This window comes from Drosophila takahashii, chromosome 3R (assembly GCF_030179915.1).
Source record: "Drosophila takahashii strain IR98-3 E-12201 chromosome 3R, DtakHiC1v2, whole genome shotgun sequence".
NCBI lineage: Eukaryota > Metazoa > Arthropoda > Insecta > Diptera > Drosophilidae > Drosophila > Drosophila takahashii.
The window spans coordinates 27,345,026-27,364,123 of record NC_091681.1 but is presented as its reverse complement, the minus strand read 5'-3'; the positions used below and the strand labels follow the sequence as shown (position 1 = coordinate 27,364,123).

Here is a 19,098-nt window from a genome sequence, read left to right as displayed (position 1 = left end):
TGCTCTATGTTTATGCTTAGGTTTTTTGGTTTTGTTCAACTGGCCCGGGAAGATTAGGATCTCCCTGGCCCACTTTCTTCATATTCTTGTCGCTCTTTTGCTGAGGTTCATGTGTGTGTTTGATGTTTTCTGGTGTGTCGATTGTGTGGTTTTGGAAATTTTTGAAAAAATATTTTTTGCTCAGTGTGTTTTCTAAACGCGTTATCGAAATCACTCAGCTATGTCTAAGTTCCCTTTTACTTCTTCTGTGTGTGGATACTGTTTTTTCTTTTCGGTTTTTCAGTTTCTACTCTTGTTTTTTTTTTGGCTGGGGAGTTGGTCATATCCAGTCGTGTTTCCTGCGCAGGTTTAGCCTTTTAGCTTTGGCCTGCGCCTCGCCTTCGAATGGCTGCTGCCGGTGGCTGAAGTGGTGGTGCTGCTGCAGATGGTGGTGGAGGCCGGACTGATGGGCGGTGGCATTCCCAGCGGGTGCGGCAACGGCGGCAGCGTCGGCAGCGCCAACTCCTCCACTTATTCCAGCTGCTCTAAAAAATTGGGCGACTTGAAGTACTCGGGCACGGGATCGTCCATGCGCGAGATGATCTTGTATATGGACTTCTTCCACGACTGCTCGGTGTCTTTGCCACCCTGTATTGCACGGAAGAACTCCCGCAGAGTCGATTCGACCACGAAGCGGAAATTCTGGGGTACCTGTGGACCGATTTTCTCGATTAGCGACTGGCTCCCAAAGGGGTTTTTCTCTGGATCATCTGGTTAGTGGTTCGGTGGTTCTAACTCGCATCCACACACACTTTTTTGGTTTCTTTTTCTTTTGGATTTAGGAGTGTGTGTGCATGTAGAGTCGGGTTACGGGGGTATGGTTAGTGTTAGTGTTAGTGGGTGTTTGGGTGTGTGGGTGTGGGCGTGGTTATTGGCATACCTCAATGTGGTTATTGCGATTGTAGTGCAAATTGAGCACGCGATACAATTCACTATCTCCAGCAATCAACAGATCATCGGGTGTCTTGATGCCTTCGGTGACAGCTTGTCGTGCATATTTCTCCATTTGTATGTAGTAGAATTCTCTGCAGATGCGTAGATGAGGAATGTTTGGTTTGGTCAGTATTCTGGTTTTTTTTTATTCTATTCTATTTATATTTTTTGTTGTTCAGCATTCAAATTTACAAAATCGCAACGCAAATGAAAGAATAATCAAGGTTCGAACCAAGGCGAGGTGGTGGGAAATCAAAGGGGGGAAAGTCAAGTAAAGTGGTAAACCAAATTCAAAGGAAATCGCTAATGCTTTGCTCGCTCGCTCTCTCTCTCTCTCGCTCTCTCACCCAGTCACTCTATCTCGCTCACACTGTTCCTAGGGGGTCCCTTAATGCATTATATTGGATAGCTGTTTGAGTATGACATTATTAATAATTCGCTGCATACTCTTAGGCGCGTCGCGTGTATATGTGGCTGTGTCTGTGTGTGAGTGCGAGTGTGTAAAGAATTTTTAATAAATCTCAAATGTGCAGCAGCAGTAGCTCGTGGTGGTGCAATAACAATTGCAAGTCGAGGCGGCATCTTCTAGCTGCGGTTTTATTTTTTCTGCTGCCTTGGGGGTTGGGGATTTAATTAGCAAGTGCAGCGGGCTGCTGCTGCTGCTGCGTCGCCTTGTTTAGTCAAGTGATTTGTGTGTGGGCTGCCATTCGCAGGGGGATTCAACCGGTGGGGGGATGGGACCAGATGGGGTATATGCTTTACTTGGCAACTGTAAGTGATTGCTTGTCTTCCGGCCTGACTGCCTCCCCCCCAGCTTCTGTGCCTCCTCCTTCTCCTCCATTGTCTGCCGCGCACTAATTGTTGTCTTTTTGCCGAGAATCCTTTGGAGTCCTTCCCCACTCCACCCCCTTTCGCGCCCCCTTGACAACGCTCCGATAATCGCGCTAATTTCAAGATTTCCCAGTAGCAGCGCCAAATGCATTTCTCATGTTTTGCCACACAGCACAGCTCGTGTTGATTTTCCAAACAATAAGCGCAGAATGCGCAAATAGAAAATCTTTTCCTTCTGGCCCCCGGCCTACACAGCCACGCCCCCCTTCGTTTTCAGCGGCTCCCCGGAGGCGGCGGTGGGTGGGTGGTTTCGGTGGCTGCATAATGAGGCTGATGGCTTGGCCTGGCCGAAAGAAAGGAATCGCTGTGTGACAGTTTTGTGTGACAGTTCATTGTGCCGGGTGTCCATAGTTATTAGGGATTGCCAGGATCTCAGCCCCTCTCCGCTTGGGTTTGGTTTGAATTGCAATTAGCTTTGTGGCTGGCGTGAAAAGGAGCTTGAGGCGATCCTTGTGCAAGCAAATACCACATGTGGCAGGAAAAGGAAGCTTGGCTTGGCGGTTTCAAATGCGCCACTTAATTTAGATAATAAGCCGTGCAAGTGGAACTGCAGATGTGCAGATGCAATGGCGTTGGGGCTTGACGGAAGTGCTAATTAGTTTGCATATAATATTTCGTAGCCTATTTATTTGGGCCTCACCCACGCACACAGATGCACCGAGAGGCGGTGGGAAGAGAGGGGAGGAGGTGAGAGAGAGAGTGAGAGAGGGAGAGCCACTAAAACACTTGTTGAAAGGCAGGCAGGCGTTTCTTTGTCAAGTGCATTCATCATCTCACACCCACACTCACACCTCTTTCTCTCTCTCTCTCTCCCCGCTTGAATGTATGCGTGTGCCAGTGTGTGGTTTTTTTTTTGTATGTGCGTTTTTCATGTTCGTGTGTGCCTTGTGTGTGTCTCCTTCTTCGCTGCACCTTCTTCTTCTTCACTTCCTCCGCAATAATTTACGTATCACGGATTACGGTTACGAATACGAACGAGTAGAATGTTATTAATAAGCTCACACATACTCACCCACACATATGCAGACATCTCTACCTCATACATTAATGAAGTAATTGGCAACACTTTTGCATTGTATCTATATATAAGCATCTGTACAAGTCATATACGTCTATATACATATACAGAATGGAGCGTGTATCGTATCTGAGTGTCTGAGTGTTGTGGCTGGGTGTGTGTGTTTGTATTTATATAAATGTAACTGCATTTGTTGCTGTAGCTTTTGTTGTTGTTGTTGTTGTCAGCAAGATCTTTTCATGCGACGAAGGAGGGGAAAAGCTTTGGGGGGTTGGGGGAGCTGTTCTAAGCGCCAAAAGGACACTTAACCTCAAAAAAAGGAAAGCGGCTCGATGAGAAACAAAACACGGAAAAAGAACAGCGGGAGATGTGTGGTGTGTGTGGGTGTAAGTGAGTGGGCTGGCATACGAGTGTGTGTGTGGGCGTATCCTTGAGCGCCTTTTGCCAGTAGGGCCCTGGCCATTGTGCTCGAAACTCTCAAGTAGCTGCCGCCATGAAAAGCGGCCAAAGAAACCCACTGAATGTATCCTGGCAAACAAACTAATTAGCCCGCCAGGAGTCTGAGTGTCGGTGTATATGTCTATGTGTATGTGAATGCATGTCCTTTGCCGCTTTCTTTTCATTATTTGCATTTTGGCGAGCACAAAAAGAAGTTACTGCAGCTAATGCAATTATATAAGTGGCCTGCTTGAGGACCTCCAACAAAAGGCACTTTTGTTAATTAGCCAACAGACACACACACATATGCGCCAAGTGGCAGGAGAAGTGCATAAGTATATGTGTGTGGGTGGGGCCCACTTAAGTAGGCAACACTTTTTAATATGCCAGCGCCACAAGTTTCTTGGCCTCGCTCTTCGCTATTTTCACACTTGACTCTCCAGCTGAAGTGGCAGCATCTCATCATCATGGATCTCATCCTCCGGACTTTCGAGCTCATCTTCAACGGCATCCTCCTAAATGAGGGACCTAACCCCTTGCATTTTTCTTAAGTGGCCACTTTAAGCAACATGTTATTAGAGCACTCAGCCCCAGTATATAACTGTGTATGGTTCTGTGTTTTCTGTGTCTGTGTGAGTGTGGGAAACTCATAATATTAACTAGTCGTTAAGAGAGAGCAAAAAGCGGTTACAAGTATTAATTTCCTAGGTTAATTTAGGGGGAAAACGATTAAGAGGGAAAGCATTTCCCCCTGAGAGAACAAAGGAAACCGAAATCAAAACTTAAGGAACTCAACTCATGAGAAAGGAACTCAAAAAACCGTTACATCTTACAACCCTGCTATCCTGCTAAGAGGAAAAAAACGGAAACAAACAATCGAGAACCAGTTAGGAAATCAAAAAATATTCCCACCCATTTTAACCTCTCTGGCCAAAGAAGTCGAAGTCGAAGGCAAAGACAAGATGCCAACTCCCCGTTTCTCGATTCTCGATTCTCGATTCCCATGCAAAGTAGGGTTAGGCTAGGACTTCTTATCGAAAAGGGATTGCAACCCCCAGAAGATATGCCCGAGAAACAAACCCCGAGCGTGCCGGGTCTTGATTTGTTGTCTTTTGTTGTGCGTTGCTTGTGCGCAGGTAGGGTAGGTAGGTATTTCTTAGGGTGTCCTTAAGACGTTGCGCATGTCTTAGACAAATCGGAGACGGCGGACAGCTGCTAAGCCGGCGATGAAAGAGGGTTGCAAGGTAAATCCAGGTGAGACCTTGTGCCACGCTCTGTTTTCTTTCGGAATTTCTTCTGTTTTTTCGGGGCGGACAGATGCGGCTCGGATTTGGCGCGCAAATAACGGCGACTGAATGCGGGCCTACCTCACTTCACTTTGGTTCTGTTCCATTCAGAGCACTACCCCTCGGAACACTCCTTACCCGGAATAACCCACACCCGGACTATCTGGCAGCTGTCGTTTTTCCGTAGTCTTTGTGCTCTTTTTGGCAACTTCTTGCGCAATTCCACGGACTGACAGTTGACTGGTGTTGCATGTCCCTGGGCCGACTTCTTGAGTGCAAGTCGAGGGTTTCGACAGGTGGCAGTCTCATTTTTGGCCAATCAATTTGTTATGATCTAAACGAACCCCCCGCTAAAACCCCCTTATCAGAAAACTTAAAATTCCAAACTTAGGCGGCGAAACGAAATCATAAAAATGAATGCTGAATGGTTAATACAATATATATGCTTAGGTCTTAAGGCTTATAGATTGTTAATTGCACAACTTACCGGAAGTTCGAGAACCATTTCACCAATTGTGCTGTGTTGTTCTTGTTGAACTTGATGTCCGGGAAGTACATCTTGAGCACCGCGGAGCTGGGGTAGCGCACCCAGAAGAACATCAGCTTGGCCTTGCGCAGGTGCATCGGTGTCAATGTAGAAGAGTGCAAAGGAGTCAAGGATTCGCAATGTCTGGTGGCGTTATATAGATATATGGTATATGTATGAGTTAAATGTGTCGGTTTGGATGGTCGATTGTCTTTCCAAATTTCCATGTTCGTGTATGGCAGAGAGAGAGAGAGGGATTCGATTGGATTGGCAATGTCTAACGTGGCTGCACTTTCGAGTGCCAATAATGAATGTCTAAGGGTGCCACGCCGCCCGGCCGCTTCTTCTTCTGCCTCCTTCAACCCACTGATTGAAAAAGCTCAGCTGGAAATCGGAATCAGAAACGGAATCGCAATCGGAATGGCAGTAGAAGTGGAAATGGGGGCTAGTAAGAGGCCAACGAGTGCAGCTCTTTCGATTGGCTGCTCGTCATTGATTTTTTTCCATTTCTGTGGCTGTTGCGAAATGCAACTCAAGCCAGGCCAAGTCGATGATGATGATGACTTGAGGGTCTTTGGGGGCTTAAGTGTGCGGCGGGGCAATAAATAAGGTTTTGATTACATTTTATAAAAGAATTTAGTTGGGAAATAAATAAACTGAAGAAGACACTTGATTGGTTTCGTTTTGTAAGCGAGGTCTGGGCGAGGTGGGGTTAAGTACTTCTACTATACTGTAAAATCAACCCCCCTCCCTACTTTTTTCTCTCTCTTTCTCTCTGCTGCACACTATGGACTAGGTGGAAACTCACTTGGCCATCAGCGACTCCTGCTGTTCTGTGTTTAGTTGCATTTGCTTGTAAAAGGATATAGTAGGAGCCATGCCATCGAACTGCATGTCGGCCGAGTTGCACTCGGACTGGCGATCCTGGGCGTCCATGACGGCCCTCAGGCAGGTCTTGTAGTCCGGCGATCCCCCGTGATGGGCGGCGGCCAGGAGGGCGGGATGGAGCATCGACGGCGGGTGGGGCAGCGGCGGCGAGTCGCGCGAGTCCATCAGGGCGCCCAGGCTGCCCGGCGGACTGGAGGACAGCTGCATCGGCTGGTGGTGCGGGTGGTGCTGCTGGTGGTGCTGATGCAGTTGCGCCGCCGTTGGCTGGCCGGCGGCTGCGTGGGGATTGAAGAACGGCGAGTACGGCGAGAAGACCTTGGACTCGTGCAGCGAGGGATTGGGAATGGCCACGGAGGTGGGCAAGGACACGGGCATCATGGGTGGTGGTGGTGGCGGCGGTTGCGGATGGTAGGCGGCTCCTCCTCCGCTGCTCCTCGTCGGACTCTGGGCGGGCGTGGCATTGCTGTTGCCGCCATTCGACGCCTGCTGTTGCTGCTGCTGCTGTTGTTGCTGCTGCTGCTGTTGCTGCTGTTGTTGCTGCTGCTGCTGGTTGCCTGGGACATTGGGAGCTCCTCCGGTGGGCGGCACCACGCCATCCTGGGCCAAAATCCGGCTAACGGTGCGAGGCGTGATGCGGGTGTCGGTCACCTTGTGGCGCTTCTTCTTCGGGGTCACCACCAAACTAAGGGCCTCATTCTGCTCCAGCTGCTGCTGCGTCTGCTGGGCGGACTGTTGCTGCTGCTGGGCGGACTGTTGCTGCTGCTGGGCCGACTGCTGCTGCTGCTGCTGGTCGGGCGGCAGGCAGAAGGGTCCGGTCATCGAGTTGTACAAGGCGGCGGCGGCCACCGGATTCATGCCCTGCGGCGTCTTGGGCGCCTGGAACATGGCAGCCGCTGTGGGCGAAGGACGAATGTGAGGAGGCGGTATATTAAGGGAACTTAAGCTATTGTTAGTGGGATTCGGCCCAGCTGGCCCGCTTTGGTTGTTAGTATTCGCTTGGGGATCCCCCGACTGTTGCTGCTGCTGCTGCTGCTGGGCGGACATTGCTGCTGCTGCGGCGGCATGATGCATTTGCAGACCCATGGCAGCGGCTGCAGCAGCGGCGGGCGAGGCGAAGGACAACTGACTGCCATTTAGGCGGGGGGCGGAGATTAGCTGTTGGCAGTTGGGCGGCAGCAAGGGATGCGACTGTGGTTGCTGTTGCTGTTGCAAATGTTGCTGCTGTTGCGGCGTCTGTTGTTGTTGCACGTTACTAACATGTTGCTGTTGCGACGTCTGTTGCTGCTGCTGCTGCTGCCCACTCGAGCCACTTGCGACGGGCGTTTGGGAGGGCATTTGACTATTAGCTAGGAGTAGTGAACCATTATTACCTGATTGTGTTGCGGGCGTGGGTCCATTTTGGGGCCTGTCCGCCACCTTGGTGCGCGGCGATTTCCGGTCGAGGATCTGCGAGGCGAGCAGCAGGTCCTTGTTCAGTTGCTCGGCTGCCGCCGTCACGGAGTCCGCCTGCTTGCTGAACAGCCTGCGCTGGTGGACGAACCGGGTGACAATGGTGTCCACCAGAGCGGACAGCGAGGTGGTGATCTCGGACTTGAGCACATCGGCGAGTCCTTCGAGGTCCGTGCCGGACATGCGCATCATCGAGCTGTTGTTGCTGGCGCGCAGCATCTGGAACTTCTCGGACAGCTCCGACTTGAGGGCCGTGTGGGCCGCTGCCCCGCCCATTCGTGTGGGCAGGCGGGCGGGCGCCGGGTGGTGCATTTGCGGCCTTGTTGCGGCCGAGGCCACGACATGTTGCTGCTCCATCTGCTGTTGCTGCAGCTGTTGCAGTTGCTGCTGGTGGCGCTGGATCTGCTGCTGCTGCTCCTCCTTGCGTCGCTGCTGCTCCTGTTGCTCCTGCTCGAAGCGTCGCTGTTGCTCCTGCTGCTGCTGTTGCTGCTGCTGCTGCTGTTGTTGCTGCTGCTGCTGTTGCTGTTGCTGCTGCTCGGCCGCCTCCTTGGCCATGCGTGCTTCCTGCTCGAAGAAGAACTGTTGGTACATGGCGGCCGCATGCGACATATCGCCCATGTGCTGCAGAAGAGGTGGGAATCCCTGCGGCAGGGCGGGATGTCCTACGCCCACCAGCGGATTGTGCAGCTTGCCGGACATCATCTTGCTCATCATCTGGGACAGCATATTGGCGCCCGAGTCGGCACTTTCGCCCAGCGAAGTCTTGGGTTTCAGGGGCGAGGGTGACGGGGAACTGGAACCTGGTCGCTCCTGACCCACTTCCTCCTTGTGGGCGGGACTCACATCCCCATCGCCGGTCAATGTGGGCGAGGGCGACAGCTCAATGTGATCGCTGCTGTGGTCGGGCTCCTGTTCCTGCTCCTGCTCGGCATCCTGATCCTGGTCGAGCTCCTGGCACTCGGACTCCTGCTCCATGCGCGAGCACAGCTGCACATATTTCTGCTGCATCTCCGCCAGCTGCTCCTGCATCGAGCGCAGCTGCGACTTCAGGGCATTCTTCTCCACTCGCTTTTGTTGGATTTGCGGCGACTCCAGTTCGTTGGACTCGCTGTCATCCTGGTCGAGCATCATGCTCTGCAGATTGAGGCCAAAGTTCAGGCCAGCTGCGGCGGCCACATAGCGCTCCATGGCGTGTTGCTGTGGCTGGTAGAGCTTGCGCTTCTTGCAACCGTTCACCTGGAGTTGTCCCGCTTGCACCAAACCCGACGAGGGACTGCATCGCATTCCTGAGACAATATTCTCCACACGGGCCCGTTTTAGTTCCATGCCCGGTTTCTTGAGACATCCGCTGCCGGAGTCGCGCTTCTGCTCCACGCAATCATCGTCGTCGTCCTCGTCCAGCACATCGTCCTTGCTGTTGTCCAGCAGCATCATGTCCGAGTGACTGGGCGAGGCGAGGCTCTCCAGGTCGGAACCGCGGGAGTGCAGACCGAGGAGTTCCACCTCGTCGAGCATGTCGTCCACGGACTCCTTTTTGGTGGGCAACTGAGGTTCCTCCGGGGCACGGCTCTCGGATCGCTGGCGATTCACCGTTGGCTCCTCCTCGTCCTGCGCCTCGTCCTGCCCCGTCTGGCTGTCCAGCGAGTCGGAGGACTTGCGCCGCAGACTGCCATCGCTGGCCAGGCTGCTGTGGCTGCCGGCGGAGCCACTCCCACTGCGGCTGCTGTGGCTGCTGCCATGTGGCGATTGCTGCGGCGGCGGAGCCGTCTGAGGTTCGCTCTTGATTTTGATGTCCGCCATTTCCGAATCGTCAATCAGATTGATGCTCTCCATGGTGGTGTTGTTGTTGTTATTGTTATTATTGTTGGCGGTGGCAGCAATATTGTTGTTGTTATTATTGTTGAGCTTGGAGTGGAGCTGCTCCTTCTCCTGCAGTTGCTGCTGCTGCTGTTGCATGGCAGTGCGCAGCTCCTGATCGAGTTGCATGAGCTCCTTCTTGCCCTGCAGTATGTTGCGCAGCATGTGATGGGCCACCAGATCGTGTTGCAGTTGCGATTGCTGCTGCTGCTGCTGCTCACCACTGCTGGCTCCTCCGTTCAGCGAACTCACCGATGCCGCCCGCGGTGGTGAGCCACCAGCAACATCGGCGGCTGCCGCCTCCAAGGAGCGATCACTGCAGGCGGAGACCCGGCGACTGCCCTTCGGCGAGACACCCTGATGCGAGTGGCTGGAACTGTGGGCCGATCCCGGCGAGATCGAGGCATTTGTGCCATTGCTCAGCGGCGTGCTGTTCGCGGGAGCCAGGCTATTGCTGCCGGTGTTGTTGTTGTGCTGCTGCTGGAGCAGCTTGGACGTGGAATTCAGGCTGCCGATCAGCAGCTCGGCACTGGTGGCCGTCTCCATGGCGGCGGCGAGCATGGCGTTGTCCAGACTCTGGGGCAGGCCACTGGTTGCGTCCTGGGCCTGCTTCATTTGGCGGCCGAAGAGCTCGTTCAGCATCTTGGCCGAGGAGCCACCAAACAGGTTGCCAAAGGCGGCCGTCAGCAGGGACGAGGCCGAACTGGCGCCCGAAACGGGTGAGTTGCTCGTGGGCGAGTGGGTGTGCGTAACACTGCCAGTGGCTGTGGCCGGTGTGTTGATCGTACTACTGCTATTGGCCGTGCTATTGACCGATTGTGGTTGGAACAGGGCTCCTCCACCAGCGGCACCCGCAGCAGCCGCGGCAGCGCTACTCATGAAGCCAGCAGCGTTGTTGTTGCTCTGGTTGCTGCTATTGCTATTGCTGTTGCTGCTGCTCTGTTGCTGATTGTTTAGATTTAGATTGGTAATGTCTTTGCTCAAGGATCTTTGACGCGAACGACGATTCACTTTACTAGACGCGCTTCCGTTTCCGTTCGAATTTACGCTCGTGTTCTTGACTGTCTGAGCCTGAGTTGCTGTTGGTTTTTTAGCCGCGCACGTTGTTGTCTTGCCGACGGCCGTTGACTGACTGATTTGCCGACTACTGCGGGCGCTGCGATGACTGCGACTGCCGCCACTGCGATTACAATGGTTCGCGTTCGCCGTCGTCGTGGTTGCTGCCGCCTTATTGCTGTTGTTGCTGCTGCTATTGCTGCTGCTGTTGCTGCTGCTGCTGCTGCTGGCGTTGCCTTCGCAGCCTTCGAGCACAACCACGACGTCGTCGTCGGAATCGTCGGATTCGTTCGCCTCCTCTTCGTGCTCCGCCTTCTCCTTTGCCTTCTCTCTCTCTGGCTCCTTGTCTGCCTCTGTATGGGTGCTGCAATTGCTGCCTGTACTGGTATTAGTGGTCTTGCCGCTCTCGCCGCAATTCGCCGCGCTGCCGTCGCCGTTGATTTGTATGGGTATTGGTAGTGGTATCGGTATTGGTGACGTGTGACCGTTGCTGCTCGGCGGTGGTTGCTGTTGCTTGGCCGTTGCTGTTGCTGTTGTCTCCGGCTCGGTTGCCTTCAGCAGCACGTTGTTCTCATCGCTGTACAAACCAAAACAGTCCGCCTCGTACTCCTCTGATGACATCATAAGATGATGCCCACCAGCAGCAGCAGCTCTCTCGCCTTGCGCTGCTCAGCTTTCCCTGCTTTCCCCGGCTTTTCCTGGCCTGCCCTGCCTTCCCCTCAGCAACCCCAAGTCGTCACCCTCTCCGCTTCTTCGGATTGGCTGGGGATTTTCTCCGGGCCTTTCCCCTTCGTTCTGGGCAAAGAGAAAGAGAGCGAGCAATTCGCCGCGGCGTATGCGTGATTTCAAGTTTAAGTCCTGGCTGAGGCTTTCTATTTCTAGCCTTCTAGCTTTCTAAGCGTATCCTGGTATCCTTGTCCGTTCTGCGGGTCCTGGTCCGACGAAGAAGAAGATGGTGAGGGAGAAGGAGCTATATCGATGTGTGCTGCGCTTTCAAAACCGCTCGCTCCTGCAATCCTGGCTGCCTGGCCGCGATGTCCTTGCTGCTGTTGCTGCCGCTGTGTTGTAGTTGTTGTAGTGCGCCAAACGTTGAAATTTTGCTGTCGCCCAACTTTCTGGTCGAAATGTTCCAGTTCAAAATTCTTCCCGCTGTTGACAGTTGTTGGTTGTTGCTGCTGTTGGCACTCTTGATTTTGTGTCTGCGTTTTCTACGTTTTTTCCTGCGTTTTCTAATTGTGAATTTTGTTTTGAATTTTCTTTCCACCACCACACACATGCGAATGTCCTTTGCATTTAATTTTATTTAGATTTGATTTGTATTTCCCTTCGTTTCACTCCCGTTCTTCGTACTCGTTCTCTAGGTCCCTTCTGCTCCTTTCCAGTTTGTTTATATTTTTCCGTTCGCTTTGATTTTCGATACTCAAAAGTGTGTTTTCGATGCTTGGCCCGAATTTTGAGATTTTTGTTCGTTTTATTCGTTATTTCGTCAATTTGTGTCGTTTTTTGGTTTTTTAGTTGGTTTGGCTTGGTTTTCGTTTTTAATAATCCTTGCTTGCGCTCAAAAAATCTTTCTGTAAAATTAATGGGATGGATAAGTTATTATATATCTGCTGTGTGGAGAAATGGAAAGGTGAGGGTACTGAGAGAGGGGCGAGTGTTTAAATGGAAAGTAAAAGTGGCTGGCCAAAAGCTTCTGGTTTGGGTGGCCACTTGATTGGTGCTCGGTTTGGGGGGCTGTTCTGCCAGAAGTCCTGTGAGGCTGTAAGCAAGTGGGTGGGTTCTCGGGGTGGTGTCCTTAATTCAGCGCAAGCCAACAACCACCCTCCTCCTCCTCCCGCCCGAGACAGGTTTTTATCTAATTTCTCCACTTGAGCTTATTCTCTGCCCATCTCTGTGTGTGTGTTTGTAAGTGGGGGTGTGAGTCAGTCGGTCGGTGTGTGAACGTGTACCCGCCCCTTTCTGTTTCTGTTTTTGTACAAAATAAAGATAAGTCACTTCGTTTTCGCCGATAAACAAGTTTGACTTACTTTTCTCTGCCACAGATAGAGATACACATATAGATACTTTGCATATGGCCATGGGTCGAATGCGTAAGCACTCGAAATAATCAATATGGGCAAAGTCCCCAACCAAAGCCAAATGCGTCAAAGCATCGACATCGACGACTATCGATCACACTTACTATCTTAGCGGTGTGTGTGTGTATCTTAAATGCTCGTTTTTCGAATCGTTAGTGTCGTTAGGGGCCATGTGCATTTCCCAAGAACCACCAAACAGAATCCTCCCCTTTCGGACCCTGCGACTTTCAATTGCGAGTGCAATGGAATGCAGCCCGTAGGCCCAAGTCAATGTCAACGGAAGCCACCCCTCCGTTCTTCGATCCCTTTTATTTTGGGCAACTGTACTTTCTCGAGCCTGCAGCCTGCAAGGACAACCCAGGAGGGACAAGAACGAACGCAAAGAGGGTGAAGAGGCAAAGGGACAGGAGCAGGAGCAGGAACAGCCACCCCTATGCAGGACTTATTAAGTTGGTTGGGCTTGGGTTTGGGTTTGGGTTTGGTCTAGAGAACGGGCAAGGGCATTCCAATGCACAGCAGATCGGGATATTGAAATCGTCAAAATTACCACAAACAAAGCATTATTTTCCTCTGTCGTCCATCATAGATCCTCCTGCAATTGAAAAAGAAATAATGTACGTTAGTTGGATGGCAAAAACCATTAAAAGGTATAGCGAAATCAATGTGTACTGCAATCGAGTAATTATTTTCATCTTTCATTCTTGAAGAAAAACATTTATAAAAAGTTATATGTAATGGAAATATTTCTTATTATTAAACCACGACATTTCCTAAGCCAGATTATTTTTAAAAAGTACAATATTTTCTCAATGTTCTTCCAATCTATATTAGAAAAACAGTTTTTCTTTCAGTTTCCTTAAATATAATACATTTCCTAATTCTTTTCAAATATCACACTGTAAGTCTTTGGCTTTATTCTTTGAGATACCATCTGATAAGAAGATTGCGCCCACGTGCCCGTATACTTAAGTCAAAGAAAACTATTTAATTGCCTCGTTATGTCGACAACCTTTCCTTGAGAAATGCTTTCCCTAGATACTTGTAAACTGCTCCTACGATAGACAGTTGGCATTTCCAAGTTCAATGCACCTCGGGACAAGGGTTTGGCATGGTCTTAGTCTAGGAGCGTTATCAATGGGCCTAACTTCCAACTTCAACCCCGCAAGGAGGCCGACATATGGCATTAACCCAAGAGAAGAAAGGAGAACAAGGAGCAAAGAAAGTTGCCAGCTGAGGCGAACTTCCACCTACAAACGGCAGCGCAGATAATTACGACCTTAACACATTTTCCGTTCATGTTGTTGCTGTTCCGATGGAAAACGCTGGCTTCGGCGGATACTTTGCATGCGCTGGAAATGAGGGAGGCGCCGGGTTTTTATGGAGGGGCTGTGTTTCGGCAAGCACATACACATATACATATCTCAAAGTGTGCTTTGGAATGTGCCTTCACAGATCGCGGCACACGGTAATGTACTCATCGCACAAACGACCGAAGTGTGGCACGGTGGCCATGTGTTCTGTTCACTCTCTGTATTCTGTATATTCCTATCCTTCTCGTGGTCGGGTGTCATCATTAAAATATGCTTTGGCTCATAAAAAAGAGCCTACGAGGGGGCGAGGTGGAATTGTGTTACGGTCAAGTGACTCTAAAATCCGTTAAAACACAAAAAAATGTCACAAAAACAAACTAGTGGCAATTAGGCACTATGATTCCGCTGCAAAGATCCATTTTGCCAGATTAAACAGCAATCTGGCGAGCTGAGATTCGCTGGAAATGGGAAATGCGCAAATGGTGGGGGAAATCACGAAGAGCAACGCGAAACCGGTAGGGATTCTGCAGCCCCTATGCCAAAATACGGATGCGGAAGGAAACGATCGCCACAGCCAACAGCTGATGATCGCAAGCGATTACTCCAAAGCAAGGGGAGTTTCGGTACACTGAGGAGAATGGGGGGTCTCAAATTGTTTTTTTTTTTTTTTAACAATACACATTTTTAGAATTATTATAAAGTGAAGTTGGAGGTCTTCTTCTTTATAAAAGTTAAAGTTATAAGGTTAACTTAAGAAATATTTATTTATTTTTTTTTGTGATTTTAAAGATTATTTTGAAATCTGCCATTTTAGCTTAAGGGGCTTAAACATATCTTAGAAATTTTAAATAATAAAGAAATAAATAAATACGTTATCAATGTGATAATAGGAACATTAGGTGTTAAATCGGGTTTCTTAATTTAAAAAAAACGCATTTTAAAACAAGTTTATGTATTTTTTAAGCAGTTCTTATATAAAGATGACTTTTCAAAGCACCCTAGTATTTTTTCGAGTGCGGTTATGGCACGTACTTTGCAGCCACGAGCGGCGAGCGATGATCGGAGCACACCTGGACTCGCTGTCTATGCCTCAATGCGCGTGCGCACAAGCTGGCGATCGCTGGAGGAAGAGGAGGAGGAGGAGATGGAGGTGGAGGACGAGGATGGGTTTGAGGAGCAGGGGCAGAAGGAGTCGAGGAGGCAAAGAAGCGAAGCCAGGCAGACGGAACCAAGGGGCGTGCTTGGTGGTGGCATTTGACATCCATCCATTCAGACGGGAACCGATTTTTACCTGATCCCAATGCTATTTGCTATTTGCCTAACGGGTGGTGCGGAAGTCGTCCGAAGTCGACGACATCAATAAAGTTCAGAAACACCTTTCGTTGGCATTCATTGTAAATGCAGTTGCAGCTTTCTAGCTTTCCACAGCTCTAATCCTGCCACAAACACATTAAAATTATGTTGCCGCAAAGTTTGCTGGCAGTCGCATCCACGAGAATTGGCAGCAGCAACTTTGTGAAGCGAATTGTGCTAAAAGAAAATGTCCTTCCCAGCCTTCTCCCAGTGGCTGTCTCAAACAGGGATTTTATGCGAAAAGTTTTCCCCGAACTTGCCAAAAGGTCTCTCTTGCAATGCAGTAAACTCGAATTATTATGATGTCAGCCCAGTCTCAGTTATTGTTATTATGGCCACTGCTGCTTTTCGGGGCCCCGAGAATTGGAGGTTGAGGTGCACGCTCCTTGGCTAATACCCCCGACTGCCAGATAAGATACAGAAATACAGATACTCGTACATGGAAACACTCTCACAGATATCGGCGTTTGGTCGCCATATGGTGGGCCATAGATACGACATCCGCGCGATACTTTCGAGTGGAGCCAGGAAAAGGTTTTCCCGCTGCACTTAGCCAGGCAGAGAAGTAGGTTGGCTGGAATTCTCTGTGATTTTATATAAAGGGGTATTTACAGTAAGGGGAGGATCTGGCAATAGTGATCAAAGATCTTGATTTAATATTAATGAAATATACAAAATAAAAATATTGTTTTTAATTATTACTTGTATATTCATAACTCCGAATATTTAAATCTCGAATAAATCACAAATAACTGGGTATCCCTTTGGTCTCCATTCAACTCAACGGTCTTGTCCTGCTGTTGTTTTCAGACATAAGCACTTTTTGTGGTCGCTGTTTGTCGTGGCTGCGTTGTTGGCTTTTATTGTCTTTCAGCGCTTGATTAGATAGCATAGCACACTCGTACATTCGCAGCCTGGGATACTATGGATATAGACACGAGGACGACGAGATAGAGATACGGATACGTACACTACTATACTAGTATTCGGGCCAGGCACGCAATGGCAGCCAGAAAATGGCCATATGTGGCCAAGTCGGCTCCCACTGCTCATTTTTCCGACTTTTGTTTGGACAGTGGTCGCTGGTCGCGACTGGTTCGACTTTGAGGCTTTTCCACCTCCTTCCGCCCCTCTTTCACTGGGCTTTTGTCCGACCTGCAAGCCTGCACCTGCACCTACACCTACCACCCACCACCCACTCCAACCCACCACCCACTTCCCCACATTCGTGTCTAGTGCTTATCGCGCTTTTGATATCGAAAAAAAAGAAAGAAACAGGGGGAAAATGCATGCCTAACGTGTGTCCTTTTGCTTCGCCTATCTATGCAGACATCTTTCTCTGTCTCTGTGTGGGTGTATAAGGGGGTGCAAAGGGGGGAGGGGGGTCAGGAGGGAAAGAGGAGCTCGGGCATTAAAAACATTTTCATTGTAATCAAGCGTACTTTCTTTTATTATTATTATTTTGCCTCTCTTTCCGGCACTAACGACGCAAATTACTCAAATGTATCTGGCAGATACTTTTTCTGTTTTCCGCCTCGATGTCGTTTTTATTCGTGTATCTATATCCGTCGCTACCCGTCTCTGTCTAGAGCAGCTCGTATATTATTTATTGATCGCGATAAGCGTCACGAAGCCAATTTCAAGCGTTAGCCAAATGATACTTGCCCCCTCCCACAAGCTCCCGGCTCTTAATCGTAAGTGCTTTTTGCACTCGCTTCCAACTAATTTGTGGTACAGTCCCGTCAAGCCACGAAAAGTTCTAGAACTTGTAGTTCAAGTCCCAGTGATTTCATATTTCGTATTTCCCCCTAACCATCCGCTTTGGTGCGTGGCAGTAACCCTCTGCATTATTAACGTTGCAATCAGAGGTAGGAACCCATTGCAGCTGGCAGATGTCGAATAAGTCACCCCCTCGAACGTCTTGAAGACGCTCTGGGAAACCAACTGTCGTCGTCGTCGATCGTCGGCCGTTACATTTGCTCAGGGTTCAGGCATTATAGTGGCATAATGGTATAGTGGGGGAATGGGTTCTTTGGGCTGTGTCCTGGTTCTGCTTCTGGCGTGTGCTGTATGGGCAGCGAGCGTAAACGGAGTCTCAGAAGTCACCCAGTGGAACTTTAAGGCACTCGACTGCCTGGGTTTTCCACCTTTCTGGGCTGGCCGGCTGCCTTTTGTAACGTATTTCTTAGCCCAGGTTTCGGAATAAGCTAAAGGAGTGGGAGTGGCAGAGTTTATAACTTAGAGTAAGAGACAAAAACTTTGACACGCAATGTCGTTTTGGCTCCAAATGCGACGCCTCCAAAGTCGCTTGAATAATTCAATTTTTTGTGTGTCCGGCGCGTAATGTGTCCATTTAGCCGGGGTCATTACGAGACGCACATGAGCAGGCATAAACACTTCCTTCCTTCGCCTTCCACCCACCTAGTGGGTGGGATAGTTCCCAGTTCCTTGACAAAACGCCTCCTCCGCGGAGACCAGCTGGGCCATTTTGTCCGTCGGTGGGTCAGTGGGTGGGTGGCTTCGGTGGCTGACTTATTTTTATGACAAATGCGAGATATGTTAATGCGATAGGCTGGCGGTTATTAAGGAAATTACCCACACATGGCAGAGTCCTGCCGGCGAGTCCTTGAGCCGCGTACAAATATTTGAAGTTTCAATTTCAGCGTGAGCGCTGGCATTAATATAGGAAACATGTACCGTGGGTAGTGGAGAAATGACTTCATGTCATGGCTTGAGATAATTAGAGGTTGTACACGGGACGACTGCCTTTTAGTCTATCTTGTGCCCCTTTTTTTCCCCCCAGCCAGAGGATCCAACGGGGGAAGGTGGCTCTGATTGCATGTCCAGAGCCTTGGAGGGCACTTGGGTGTCGTTTGCCCCGCCGGAGTGACTAACCTGGGACCCGAGAACCGAGAACCGGGACCCTGGGACCAAAGCGGCTGAGTCATCCTCGGTCGCCTCAGTTGGCCGCACACTCGGGCTAAATTTGTTTAAATTCATCTGCGTATCAACAAATTGATTGTATTTAATTCAATTGAACCCCGGCAAAAGCGGCAGAAGAGCCCAGCCAAGTGGGGGGTCGGTCATCACTATCGAGCAAGTTTTCGTTTTCGAGGCATCTCCGAGGCAAATTGACTTGAATAATGAAATTTGCTGCTAATAAAGGCGCACTGCGATTCGTTTTCATAACGAATGGGAGAGTGGATAGCTGGGGCTGCAACTGTCGGAGGAGGCGTCGAGTCAAAAAGTCGCAATAAAATCTTGTAAAGCATAAAATTCAATTCTCATTGTTCTCTGTTGGCTCCTCCTTTGCATCCCTTGTGTTTTTGGATTAAATGGAAAAGATTTTCTTGATCAAACAATGGAAATGTGTGAGGGGCAGAGACAATTGTTGATTTATGCATCGGTGATGAAATTCTTGGAAAACTTTTGAAGCGATTTGTTTTCTCATCTTGCTGCAGCATTTAATTCCTTCGTAATTGCAATGACAACTACTTCAGCTGGAGAGGAGCCCGAGTTCTTGGGGTTGTCCACCCTAGGTGCATTTTATCCTGGCTCCTGGCTCCTCCACAAGTGACAGTTTCAATTAAAAACCCGTTAGGAGCTAGGAACTCGGACCGAGTTGAGTTCGCCAGTCGGGCAAACAGAGCTCAAGTAGTTGCGAGATTCATTATGATAATTTAGTTGCTGGAGAATCCTGGCTCCGCTTGACATTTGAAGAACTTTTCAAGGGCCGCTGGAGGAGCGCGAGCAGTGAAAGGAGATGGCTGCGACATTAATGGGATTAAATTTGTGGAAAATGGTTTTCGCGAGGGGAGTAGGAAAAAGGGGGCTGCAGCCCCTACCCAACCGAGTGGCCCCTGGTCAGATCAAAGGGTAAAGAGCTGGGCAGGGGAACACGTGCTGCCCGCTGATTTCCGAACCGAGCCGTGAATCAGACTTAACAACCACTTGCAGCAACCCCATTCCGCAACCC

At 49.9% G+C, this 19,098-nt stretch overlaps 1 protein-coding gene and 1 long non-coding RNA gene across 4 annotated transcripts in view; both read right to left on the bottom strand.

The window, feature by feature from the left end:
* Nucleotides 1–298: 298 nt before the first annotated feature.
* pros (homeobox protein prospero) lies at nt 299–11,022 on the bottom strand. 3 transcript variants are annotated; one of them, XM_017153070.3, is made up of 5 exons: nt 7,390–11,022; nt 5,940–6,912; nt 5,093–5,275; nt 920–1,064; nt 299–690 (listed from the first exon to the last, which is right to left on the bottom strand). In XM_017153070.3, the coding sequence occupies exons 1-5, from the start codon at nt 11,003–11,005 to the stop codon at nt 511–513; spliced, it is 5,097 nt and encodes a 1,698-aa protein (XP_017008559.2). In that variant the 5' UTR covers nt 11,006–11,022; the 3' UTR covers nt 299–510. The 3 variants fall into 3 exon arrangements, with proteins under 3 accessions (XP_017008559.2, XP_017008560.2, XP_044251492.1); XM_017153071.3 differs by having other exon boundaries at nt 5,093–5,247; nt 5,999–6,912; XM_044395557.2 differs by having other exon boundaries at nt 5,093–5,247; nt 5,999–11,022.
* A 110-nt stretch (nt 11,023–11,132) lies between these two features.
* LOC138913487 (uncharacterized) overlaps nt 11,133–19,098 on the bottom strand; it is a 32,753-nt gene continuing 24,787 nt past the window's right edge. Inside the window, exons 2-3 of the long non-coding RNA XR_011419253.1 lie at nt 13,007–13,051; nt 11,133–11,952 (exon numbers count right to left, since the gene is read on the bottom strand). This is a non-coding gene — a long non-coding RNA (uncharacterized lncRNA). The remainder of the gene's footprint in view (nt 11,953–13,006; nt 13,052–19,098) is intronic.

Excerpts from the sequence above, each read along its gene's own strand:
- pros (XM_044395557.2), bottom strand. The coding sequence starts at position 11,005 with ATGATGTCATCAGAGGAGTACGAGGCGGACTGTTTTGGTTTGTACAGC. Across the intron at positions 5,248-5,998 it reads TCGATGGCATGGCTCCTACT|TCTTCTACATTGACACCGAT; the intron begins ATATCCTTTTAC and ends ACTCCTTTGCAC. Across the intron at positions 1,065-5,092 it reads AAATGGTTCTCGAACTTCCG|AGAATTCTACTACATACAAA; the intron begins GTAAGTTGTGCA and ends ACGCATCTGCAG.